General features: G+C 38.3%; 1 protein-coding gene across 1 annotated transcript in view; it reads right to left on the reverse strand.

The window, feature by feature from the left end:
* Positions 1–13,258, reverse strand: part of SMARCE1 (SWI/SNF related, matrix associated, actin dependent regulator of chromatin, subfamily e, member 1) — a 20,608-nt gene continuing 7,350 nt past the window's right edge. Inside the window, exons 5-11 of the mRNA XM_036835980.1 lie at positions 9,603–9,683; positions 7,521–7,652; positions 7,087–7,258; positions 3,690–3,862; positions 3,101–3,202; positions 2,231–2,441; positions 1–273 (exon numbers count right to left, since the gene is read on the reverse strand). Of these exons, the coding sequence (XP_036691875.1) occupies positions 65–273; positions 2,231–2,441; positions 3,101–3,202; positions 3,690–3,862; positions 7,087–7,258; positions 7,521–7,652; positions 9,603–9,683 (1,080 nt within the window). The 3' untranslated portion in view covers positions 1–64. The remainder of the gene's footprint in view (positions 274–2,230; positions 2,442–3,100; positions 3,203–3,689; positions 3,863–7,086; positions 7,259–7,520; positions 7,653–9,602; positions 9,684–13,258) is intronic.

Raw genomic sequence — 13,258 nt, forward strand, 5'->3', positions numbered from 1 at the left:
TTAAAACTCAAAAAACATTTTTTCATTTAAAAAAGTATTTAGAACACATAAAACAAGGCAACGTTTATTCTTTTTTCCCGTCTTCTGGTACGGGGTCTGTTGGTGCTTCCTCCACGGTTGCACTGTTGCTCTCTGAGCCAGTGTTACTATCACTGGTCCCTTCCTCTGCCAGACTGTCCACCCCCTCCTGCCCGCTCTCCTTGTCCTCAGGAGTAGACGTGCCTTCTTCACCATTCTGCTGGCTTTCCGTCGTTTCTTCAAGGCGTGTCTCCTCTGTAATCACACATTTGTCACTGTTAGTTCCAAGACAAACATTCCCTCTTCTAATTATGCTGCCAGTCCAGAGCCGCGGCATCCGAGGATAAGGCAGCCACTCACCACGTATGGCTACGAAGCACTTGATATGAGCGAGTGTGACCGAGCAACTTATAGCATGTTTAAAACAATTTGGGATTTGGAAACAATCTACTTTTTAACTGTAAAATTTGAAATCTAAATACAGATCAAGTATTTCTGCTGAAAATTTAGCTTCCAAATTTCGATGTGCTCTAAGTCTAAAAATACACATCGGAATTTGAACTTATTAAAATTAATTTCACTTAAAAAATTTCATTTAAAAAATGTCGGTAGTAGAAAATTTACACAGTGACTTATATTTCATTTCTATTGGACAGTGCTGTTGTGAAGTGCTTGGATTTAATGAGTGAGAAAGCAGGTATGGAAATGGTATAAGGCTGATATTTAAAGTACTTTGTTACAAGTCACGCTGGGCTGTTTTCTGTTATTGCTCTAATAGTCTTCAGAACAATTTTCTTCAGTTTTTTTTCTTCAGCTAGAAGGATGAAATCTGAGTAAAGACCTAGGCATGCTCTATTCATAGATGACAAAACAGAGGCAAGGCTGAGTATTCTAGCTGCAAAATGAGCCAAAGAACCATGCTCTAATTCTCAAGCTCTTGTTTTAACCACAGAATGTGTTCACGCTCCAAATCTGTTAAGATAAAAAACATGTTCACACAAAACAGAGAAAGGTTCAGACAATAAAACTTAAAATCTGACTATCTGAAATGTTAATCTGCTGAATTACATTCTGTAGAAATATCTGGTAAAGATACTATATTCTACTTAATGTTTTCCAGATGTCAAATCAGAAGTTGCCGGTTGAGCACCAAGTATGACTATGGTCCCTCTCACTTCTTGTAATGATGGTCCAGGGAGCCTTTGATTGTGTTTCCCATACTTTCAGCTCAGTTCTGTTTATTACACAGTGCACTGGGCAGGGTCAAAACAGTGCCAGAAAGTAGAGTGATCTCAAAATTTCAAGCAATAATCGATTTAATCGGTACTTCATGTAAGCTGTGTTACTGTTTGCCTTGAGGAATGCTTTTAATCAGGAAAATCAGTAGAACAGAAGTATGAATTGTTCCAGGATGGGGTCAACAAATGCTTTCTATAAAGGCTAGATAGTAAATATTTCAGGTTTTGTGGGCCAGGTAGTCTCAGTTGCAACTGCTCAACTATACTGTTGTAGCCCCAAAGCAGCCACAGACAATACGTAAATAAACGGTTCCAACAAAACTTTATTTACAAAAGCCAGGTGGCAGGCAGGATTTGGCCTGCAGGTTTTATTTGCCTAACTCCGTTCTAGGACACCAGAGACGACACTGATCTTAAGAGCAATGACCACATCTTGTTTAAACAATTTTAGCAATAAAGGTTAAAATACTGAGTGCCAATATCATGTCAAGTGCAGTAATGATGATTTTATGTACATTTATCCTTGGGAACTCACTCTCAGAGGCAGGTGCTAGAATACTTGCAAATGAGGAAACTGAAATTAAATAACTTACCCAAAGTCACAGCGCTAACAAGTGGTGAAGCAGCATTAGACCCAGATCTGTCTGACTCCCGGGCCAGTATCCTTAACCATTAAACCATTATACTTTATATTCCCAGGAAATGACATGACTCAATCTGGGCAAATAACCAAGACCTCAAACAGCAAGACTAAAGACAACACACCACTGCTGTTTTGTACCAATATCAACATTTGAAGTGGACTCTACTATAAGAGATTAAGATTTTGAAAGAAATGGGTAGGTCATATGGAGAATAATTCAAGAGGCAAGATCAACAAAGTGACTTCTGAAAAGCACTGAGAAAGGAAAAGCAGAACTAAAGACAGCTGTAAAAACCCTCGACATTTACTTCGGTATCAACTGAAAGGTTACCTGTCTCCATCGGAATGCTCTCGTCTTCTTTCTTTTCTTCGGTCTTATTAGCTGCTGGCTCCTCCTCAGGAACAATACTGCTCTGGCTGCGCTCAGCTTGCTCTGCTGCCTCTTTCTCCCTTTCCTCCTGCCTTTTGCGAGCCTGTTCCTCGGCCTGTGCAATTTCAGCTGCAATTTTTTCCATATCCACTTCTACTTTCAAACCACACAACTAGCAGTCAGAAAACAGAACCCAAAAAACTCTCTTAGTAATGTTCTTTTCTTACAATCTCTGAACCAGAGAAATCGGTTTAAAAGTGGGTTTTCTTGGCTAAGAACTATATACATATATATGGCAGAAAAAAACATGGTTCCACGTCCTCTCTGAAGCTCTTGTGTCTACAGGAAAGTTGCCCTAGCACGCCACATAACATCAAGTATTACAGAACAGCTGGTGAGACAATGCTGAAAGTTCTGGATTATACTCAAAAGCTTCCATTTTATATCTCAGGCGGCCAAACACTAGATTTACTTGTTTTCATACAAAATGCAAACTGAACTACAGTTAATGGAGACATTTGATGAATAAACTGCAATGAAATGAAAATAATTCACAACTGCATGAGAGTTTAAATTAAAACCTCAGAGGGTTCTAGAGTCTAAGGCCTAGTACATATGTGTGTACTATATGATATTTCAAACCTACTGCAACTCTGCCAGAAAATGGAAATTATTTCATAAAGCAAAGACCTTGCCAGTTATAGCAAAGTTAACCCTGTTTCAAAGTGAACAATGTTCCATAAAAACACTATTTTGGAAAAAAGAAAGAGGAAAAAAACAAAAAGTAACAGACACAGTGATAAAAGTATAGTTAACACATTAAATTTATACCCTTTTAAGTTCATTGTTAAATGAATCTGTGCTTTCCAGGAATTTCCTCTTCTTTTCTTGGTGTCGCTCCTCTATTTGAAGAAGTTCAGCTTCTAGTTTTCGCTATAAAACATAAGATCAGGTTTTGTTACTACTGAATTATTTTCTCTAAAGCAAATGTCAAACAGAAAATATGTCTCCATTTTTTTAATGGTCCACACATTCTCATAGTGTGATAAATGTTTTGAATTTTTAATTTAAATTATTTATTACATAATGTATCTAGCTAAGATTTTTAAAATGTAAAATGCAGCATAGAGGGAATGACTGATTAATAAGTATATGTTGGAGAATACTGTTTCAGGCCTCAGCAATTTTTTGGAAAAAAAATATTTAGTACATCAGTAAGAGCTGACAGGATGTCTCAAAATTCTTAATGGATATGCTTTCTGTCAAAAGGCTCTACGTTACAGTTTTAATGACAAACTTATTAAATCTCTGGGAAAGGTCTACTCCCTCCAGCCTCTTCCCTGAATCAGGAACAGGTCAGACTGGTATAGGATCAGGTCACCTGGCACCTGTGGCATAATAAAATGTTCTGTGACTCTACCTGATGAACCATTAAGGACTGGACCTGTCGTTTGAGGACCTGCATTCTAGCTGTTGTGACAACAGACCGAACGTCTGGCACCACACTCTCACTAAGGATTTCACTGATGAGGCGGTGGTTTCTCTGGAAACGGGCGGTAGCTGTATGCTTCATTGAAAAGCCATCATCATAATCTGGAACAAACAAAAGGATCTGGAAATTAGGTCACCAACTACCATCATCAGGAGAGTGCAACAACGTTAACACTTAGTTACCAAGGAGCCATGGCCCTCACAGGTCTAACAAAATCTAAAATAAATCTTTAAGTTATGATGTGCATCTGGGAAGATTTGGCTGAAACACAAATGAAATACAACCATGTGTCTTTGGCCTGGAAATCAACATGAAGGCTGCACTGACAGCAAAACAGATTTTGCCAAATGCCTCACTTTTGGGGTAGTAATTTAAGGCTTTTACAACTGACGATACATACATAGGAACTGGGTGGTGTCTTTGTCACTGCAGCACTTTAAAGTAAGGAAAATGCCCACTGCAGAGAAAACATTCTCTCTAGCAATATTCAGTTTCCCAGATGGGCATATATATTTTAAAAGATTAAAATACCACTAAAGCCTTAAAAACGTTTAATTCTAAATTTCACATTTAATTTTTATCAATTTACACACATATACATTTGTTGCCAGTGTATCAAGGTATATTACATGCTGTTTTCATCCACTCAAGTGCATATACATATAGTATGGATCTGGTTTACAAGCTTATTCTTAATAGCTATTACCTTTGCCCTATCACTACCAGTTTTTGACATACCTGCTAACAACCTGTGCTATTATTTACTTAATATTTTTATATAAATCAACTTAAAAAAAAAAAAGAGCTTCCTCTTAAGCAATACACATTAAAACAAAAGCTCCTCTCTGAACCACCTAACCATCTTAGTGTGCCGTCAGAGGTGGGGGACCACACTTTAGGAAACTGCTACAAAGGCTCAAATTGTGTTGCTATGTCAGTTTAGCACGTCCCTTAATTTTGGTGCTTAAGTAGTTCCTAAAACTCTTATTACCAGAAACACCACCGCTACGAACTGTTGTGCAAATTGCTTTTTGTTTCAAGTAATTTCTTCAGGATATACACTTCTGAAATTAAAATTACTGGAATAAAAGATACCATTAAAAAAAAACTGTGACCTTTTTACTTCTTAAGGGAGCGTTTTTCATATTCACACTTACGATTATATACATTTGTGCTAGGTTATCCATCTAGGTTACCTTTCTTTTTCTTCTTTCATGTATATGTCCCCAGTGTTGACCACTGGACTGGTAGGGGAAATAAAAGTCTTAAAAATCTGGGCCTGTCTTTCTTTGCACTTTAGTTGTCTGATTTTTTTGTTTTTTGGGGGGGGGGGTGTAGGTTTATATTTTCTAATTCACCAGGTATTTACTTTATCTCATGAATATTCTCTTTCTGAAATGTCAGTTAAAAAAGACTTCACCGTCTTGTGTGGATAACTACGTATGTCTTGTAGGCCTTGTAGGTCTTCTTTGTAAAAGTGAGCAGCTGTTGTACCTGTGGATGTGCTGCCTTTCTCTTGGTTTTATGTACATTTCCACCCCCCAAGTCTTCCTCTTTCTACTCAGTTCTGAGGGATAAGGAACAAGGTCTAAAGTCATTCTTATCCTGGTATCTTAACTATTACCATCCTTTCTTACTAGCAGCTCTAATATCCTATTTTAAACTTAAAAAACATAATGGGCAGAAGTCTGAGAAACAGAGAAAAGGACTCTCTTTGAAGACTGTTCCTAAGTGAAGCTCTTTCAGTCCTTCTCAGTGTTCCTGCTGTTACCTTTCACCTGTGAAAACTTCAACTGATTTCTACTTACGTCTTCTATGGTTGCTAGCCTTTGTTTCCGATTATTACTGACCCCCATCCTTCCAATTACTTGTAGACTGGATCTTCTATTTTTTTTAGTTCTGTATATTTTCTTGCACTAATTATCCAATTCGAGCAACTAAAGTTTGCCTACACTAGTGTGTCTTTAGCCCTGATGATTCTGCTTAACATGCTATATTGTTTCTATTCCCTATTCTATTTTCTATATTTATTATTATATTTTGTATTTATGAGAATATTTGTCAATATCCCAGTCCTTTCTTTTAAAAACTCATTTTTGTTTTTCTCTCCTTTTAAGTATATCAGTTTATTCATGTCTTTAGGTGGTATTATTGCTTCCTTTCTTAAAGGTCTCTTCTTTAAGGTCTTACAAGCTTTTTCTTTGTTACTACTACTTCTTTAAAATGGGATCTTAAATTATTTTCTAGATGTTTTTGTTGCTTGTAGCTAGAGCTTCCAACCTTTTCCACATCATAGCAGTACACGAAGAAAATATTATTTGTATAGCATGCTTGCTATGTGGATGAGTATACTCACAGCTGGAGGTGGCTAGCTCTGAAGCTCCTTGCAGCTTCAGACCCTGCATGGCTACAGAGAACCAACCAGCGGTACAAAAGCGTACCTGCAAACTCTTCATGGAATGCCAACTAGGAAGCTCTGCTCTGTGTGTGGGGGCGTGCGCGTGTATAAAGTTTGTAGGTGTGTACCCTCCTAAGTGTCATCATGAGTTGTATTTATAAATTCTAGCTGGATTTCTGAATTAACTAGAAAAGAAAGTTCATAATGCCTCTTCCCGCTCATTAACTTTCTCCCTTAAGAGCCTTTAACTCAGCCAATTTAGGGAACCAATAAGAAAGTAGAATATAACTTGAAGGCATTTAACTTTTTTTTTAAAATTTATTTATTTAATTTATTTATTTTTGGCTGTGTTGGGTCTTCGTTTCTGTGCGAGGGCTTTCTCTAGTTGCGGCGAGTGGGGGCCACTCTTCATCGCGGTGCGCGGGCCTCTCACTGTCGCGGCCTCTCTTGTTGCGGAGCACAGGCTCCAGACGCTCAGGCTCAGTAGTTGTGGCTCACGGGCCCAGTTGCCCCGCGGCACGTGGGATCTTCCCAGACCAGGGCTCGAACCCGTGTCCCCTGCATTGGCAGGCAGATTCTCAACCACTGCGCCACCAGGGAAGCCCCATTTAACTTTTTAAAAGCAGTTGAGGTAAAATTCTGATTGTGACTAAAAAACCTTCCATGCATTCTGAGTACAAAGATTTTGATAAACGATAGGTAGTTTTTGCTATCTTCTACACTAAAAAGGGTATTTCTTTATCTTTGGGAAATTCACATACAAATATTAATCAAAGTAATTATTCAATTATTCAAAATATTGAAATGGCACTTAAATTATGCTTTGTTTTCCATTTAGAATAGGAAATAAAACTTACGAGATCTCTCATATTTTAATTCTCAGAGAAAGCATAAACAAAGCCCCACTATTTTTTTTTTTTTTTTTACCATCTGGATCTTCAGCAGGCTGAATGCTCATGTAAGGTTCTCCTTTCTCCATGCGAGACTGTCTCTGTCGACTTTCTTCCTCTAAAGCAGCTTCTGCACGACTTTTTGCATTTATGTAAGCAAGGTACGCGGGGGAATTATGATAGGCCTTCATAGATTCATTGTACTCTATCTGAAATGCAAATGTTTTCAGTTTTAGAATTGACATTTTGCAGGTTACAATGAATACTTACATTACCTCATTTGAATATCAAAAGACATGATAATTATCTCCTTTTTACAGACAAGGGATCTGAAGTCTTAGAGAAATTAAGTGACTTGACCCAGGCAGACAACGCCTCAGCTGTCTGATTAGATCTTATGTTTCTTTTATAAATAATAAGGCAAGTGTTCATGAATTTTATATTGTACCCATCCCTACAGTCCCATTCTACCTTTTCTGCTTCGTATTCGTTTAAATATTCTTGTTTTTCTTCATCAGTGAGATCTCGCCACATGCCACCAATAATCTTGCCAATCTCCCACAACTTTAGGTCAGGGTTGGAAGCCTTTACTTGGTCCCAGACCTTGAAAAGGACAAACAGTTGAGATTTCAGTACTGATGCCTAAAAATAAAGACCTTTAAAAATACTTTTTAATATAGAAACCTTCAATCATCAACAAAGGCAGAGGCAATAGTGTCAAATCCCCGTGTTCTCTTCAGCCTGCTGCAATAATTATCGAGTCCTCTGTCAGGTTACTTTAAGGCAGATCTCGGATATCTCCAATCACTGCAGACACTTATGATGAGCTAACTCAATAACAGTCTTATGTCTTTCTAAAAATTCACGAGAGTTTAGAAGGAATGTGGTTACTCTGCATAATAAAATATACCATATTGTCAAATACATGTATAATAATTCTGACCAAAAATTTTAAAATTTCTGAATAGTGGTGAAAATCAATAAATGCTCTTGTCTTTAATAAAGATATCAGTTATACTTGTTATTTTAAGAGTAATGAAGGTTCATACCATATGACCCAGCAATCCCTCTACTGGGCATATACCCTGAGAAAACCATAATTCAAAGAGTCATGTACCACAATGTTCACTGCAGCACTATTTACAATAGCCAGGACATGGAAGCAACTTAAGTGCCCATCGACAGATGAATGGATAAAGAAGATGTGGGGGCTTCCCTGGTGGCACAGCGGTTGAGAGTCTGCCTGCCAATGCAGGGGACATGAGTTCGAGCCCTGGTCTGGGAGGATCCCACATGCCGTGGAGCAGCTGGGCCCGTGAGCCACAATTACTGAGCCTGCACGTCTGGAGCCTGTGCTCCGCAACAAGAGAGGCCGCGACAGTGAGAGGCCCGCGCACCGCGATGAAGAGTGGCCCCCGCTCGCCGCAACTAGAGAAAGCCCTCGCACAGAAACGAAGACCCAACACAGCCAAAAATAAATAAATAAATAAATAAATAAAAAAAAAAAAAAAAAAGAAGATGTGGCACATATATACAATGGAATATTACTCAGCCATAAAAAGAAATGAAACTGAGTTATTTGTAGTGAGGTGGATGGACCTAGAGTGTATCATACAGAGTGAAGTAAGTCAGAAAGAGAAAAACAAATACCTTATGCTAACACATATATATGGAATCTTAAAAAAAAAAAAAAAAAAAGGTTCTCATGAACCTAGGGGCAGGACAGGAATAAAGACGCACACATAGAGAATGGACTTGAGGAATGGGGAAGGGGAAGGGGAAGCTGGGACGAAGTGAGAGAGTAGCACTGACATATATACACTACCAAATGTAAAACAGATAGCTAGTGGGAAGCAGCAGCATAGCACAGGGAGATCAGCTTGATGCTTTGTGATCACCTAGAGGGGTGGGATAGGGAGGGTGGGAGGGAGATGCAAGAGGGAGGGGATATGGGGCTATATGTATACATATAGCTGATTCACTTTGTTATACAGCAGAAACTAACACAACATTGTAAAGCAATTATACTCCAATAAAGATGTTAAAAAAAACAAAAAACAAAAACAAAAAAAGAGTAATGGAGGTTCATCACCCAAAAAAAAAAGAGGAAAAATTCAAGGAGGTATGAAGAAAATAAAAATTACCATAAGCTTATTGTTTAGAGATAACCATTGTCTTCTAGGCTTTTTTAAAATTCAAACTAACATGTATTTGCTATTATTTTTATAAAAATAAGATACTAGTACATGTAGTCTTGCATTCCTTTTTCCACTAAACATGTTTCTCATGTCATTAAATATTCTCCAAAAGACTACATAAGTAACATTGGCTACATAACTTTGCTTTAAGTATTTTAACTGTTTATTTAATCATGTTCTTGTTGGATTTTAGTTCTGGAATTCGGAAATCAGAACTGATTTCTTTAAAAACTGCAATTCTGTATCTTTTCCTCTGACTATGCACAAAAAAGCTGGCTAAGCCAATCTGAAACCTGACATAAAGCCAAGAGCAAAGACAGCAGTCTTCACTCCTTTCTGGCTCCTGAGCACCTACCTTTCTGCTGTACCGCATGTAGGGCATCAGCGGCTTATCTGGTGGCTTTGGGGGTTTTGGAATCGTAATACCAGAGGATGCCTAGGAAAGAGTTAAATACATTCATTACTCAATTGCAAGAAGTTCACCAGCAAACTGAAAAGAGAGTCCCTTAAAAAATGCTAATGCGCCTTTCTTCTACTCGTCCATGGATACAAGATTCTTATATTTTCTCCACTGAAAATAGCTATCACTGCGAATTCAGAAATGTTCACATCAGAAGAAAATAAAGAAAATGACTTTAGGCACGTAATTTTTTAATACGTTACTTAGCAGTTTATTGCCACTGCTTTGACAACCTGGCTGTAAGAACAAATAAAATATTACACAATAATTCAGACATCGAAAATATATGGTTATATATCAGATGTCCCACGTTTAGGACATTACCTGGCACCCTTTTATTTTACTTAATTTACCATTACACATACAGTCAACACTTGATTACCTCACCGGAAGCTGAACCCGTTCAGCACTTACCACACCTCATACTGCCTACAGGGGACTATTTACTATTTGCACCATTTCAGGAACGCACCTCCACATCAACAACCGCCACCACCGCAAACCCTATTTCCTAGGTTCAAAAATGGAAAACGAAAAAACCCTTCTTAGCTCCTTTATTATGACTAGAGATTTTACTTTTCTGAAGGTTCTATGCCCATATCTAGTGTTTTTTTTTTTTATTATAAAGGAGATCAGGAAGTGTGAACTGAAGTCATGCCTTTTTTTACTCCTAATCACAGTGGAGGAGTGGACAAGTTTACCAGGAACAGAGAAATGGCAGAAGCAGGGCCTGATTAAGTTACTTTTGAGACCTTATAACAAGAAACTCCATTTAATTTTTAAAAAATGCTGGTTTTGTGGGGAAGACACAGAAAGAAAGGGAAAGGAAAACAGAAGAAAAGGAGGCGAGGAGACTGAAAAATAGTTTTTAAAAAGGTAAAGAAGAAAGTGGGTGAGAGAGAGAAAAAAGGGAAAGAAAGAGGAGAGATCAGCTCTTTCTAAAAGCTAAATCTAGGCAAGATATCAAATAGTTCCCGGTGGGCACCCCACACATCTCCAATGAGGGAGTGCGGCTGCTGAACCTACTCTCATCTCTACACACATGGCTGCAGTTGATCAAGGACCCAGAATCAAATCACGGCTGAATCACATTTGTTTCTCCCAAATTTCTGGGAGACTCCTGATACTGATCCTCCTTTCCAGGCTCCGGGGAAGAAGAGCCGGCTTCACTCTCATGACCAAAAGACAGGAATGAGCAAATTCTTGCAAGAAAACCAAGGTGCCATTTTGTTCCCTTGCCCTGATGTTGCTGTTGTGGTAAAACCGGAGGGAAACCCCTCCATTCTGGGCTGAGACCCCAATCAACCTTATTTTGCATGCAAGGGCTCCGGGAATAGTGTGTTGGTACCTGCTTCCACCACTTTCCAACAACGCTTCTTCTTCCTGTGAGGAGCGTCTCCCTCCCTCCCTCCATACTTGTCAATTAACTCGGCTTCCTCTCTGCTTCTTCACACATGAACTTATCAGAACGTATTTCTCCTCTGAAGCAGTATTTCCCTTCTTTCCACTCCTCCCACGTATTCTTAGCACACCTCATGCTGATGCTCATGTAGATAGACTCTGTTTTTAGCCAGCAGTGGGCAATGGGGTGAACTGAGCCATGGGGGATGGAAACTGTCAACAGTGGTGGTATGAACAGCCACTAGGAGATCTGTCTCAGGGCTGCAGGAGTTCTCTGGGCGGGGGAGGGATTTCTACAAAGCTAACCTTATGTCATGAATTCAGAGCATGAAACACATAAAAGTCTGATTCTTCATAAAGTTATTAGAAAGCACTTCCAACTTATATCCAACACAAACCTTCAGAATTCCAAGAAGTGGGTTACAAATAAAGTTGGAATTGTGCCAATAATTGAAGTTGGCAGACCACTGTTAACAATTTTTTAAAAAAGAGGTAAAGACTTCTAAAACGTCTATGCTTTAATATGTGAAATTAAAACACTTTAAAAACAAATTACAGTAATATTTGCTCTTTGATATTTTTCAAAGAACTGTATTTTATAACGATGAATTTGCTGATTTCTCTTCTTTTCTCCAAAAAGAACATGTTGAGGTCATATTTTCATTACACTGACCAATTTACAAACACAAGGAAAACAAAACCAAACCCAAAACAATAACAACATAGTTAAATTTTAGCTGGTTTTCAGGATATTAAAGGTTTATATCCCTAAACCCCCCTAATTTATTAACCATCTCAAACAGATATCTTTCTACAATTTCTCAAACATTATTCTTTAAAAAAGAAAAAAGCAGCAGTCTGCACTGAACACAATTATAATCACTGCTTTGCTATAATCCTCTAGATTGAGGTATGAAACCTGCTGGCCCCTTTATTAAATGGCCTGGTGGTTATGCTTTTGGAGGGCATGTCTCCTTTTTTAGTGGTTTCTTTCCTTGCTGCTATCAGGAAACCTACCTCTAGCAGCAACTGTCCATCTTTCCAACTGGCAATGAGTTGGGGGAAAACGACTAATTATGCTTGTTAAAACTGTGCTTACAATAGAGTAAGGTCCTGGGAATCTCCTATGAATAAAGCCCATGATTTTGTGACATTCTGGCTACTCAGAGATTTTTGTTGTTTCTTCCCATTTTTCAGCTGTTTCTCTGGTAGGATCTTATCTGAGGTTTTCTTCTGGGATGGAATTTCCATTAAAGCACAGAAATGAGCTACTTTTAACATTTTGTCTTGATCTGTTTTCATACCTGTACTTGAGAATGTTAATCATCATCTGATGAAGAACTGACCAGAAGTGAATTCCATCTCATAGCTACCATAAGCACTCCAAAAGGTTTCAACATGCTATATACAAAGTGTTTATTGTCTGAAAACCATTCGAGTGTACTGGAGTCATCGGGAAAACCAGATGTTCTGTGGACGCTACAAGAAGCTATTCATAGGGTGTCACCGAATCATTCCTTCAAATCAATGACTTAAGGCGATTTGCAGACAGTAATACCAAAGAGGAGCCCCCTCCCCCCCAAAAAAACACATAGGTGAGGTCATCTTAAAGTAACACTTTTATAAAGGTCAAAATCAGATCTACTGAGTCCTAACAGAGCTTAAATTATACATATATAGTAGTATAAAACTTTAGGCATAACTAATTTTCATAGAGAATGATTCAATGACCTGAGAGGTCACTAGAAGTTGAAGGGGCTGGAATTAACACAGGCTAAAAGCCTCCACCTTTTCTAGGCTCTTCAAGATAAGTCTACAGAGCACTTTGATTACACTTTATTCTGGTGTTGAGAGAACAATAATACAAAGAAAACAACCACAAAGAACCAGAAGATCAATGTTTCCATGCTCAATAGCCCTCCTATACTAATCTACCCTGAAGCTACTGCCTACCCCCAAATACTGGGTTCTAACACCTGAAAGAAAGAATGGGGAGAAACAGATAACGTGCTGAGGCACCGAGACAGCAACTGCACTTTCCTATCCCTAGTAAGTCTCCATTTAATGATCTCACTTTGTTAACAAAGAATCCCACAGATACATCCAAGTTAAGAACAAAATGTTTACAGAAACTGAAATACAAATGATTC

This window comes from Balaenoptera musculus, chromosome 20 (assembly GCF_009873245.2).
Source record: "Balaenoptera musculus isolate JJ_BM4_2016_0621 chromosome 20, mBalMus1.pri.v3, whole genome shotgun sequence".
Lineage (NCBI taxonomy): Eukaryota > Metazoa > Chordata > Mammalia > Artiodactyla > Balaenopteridae > Balaenoptera > Balaenoptera musculus.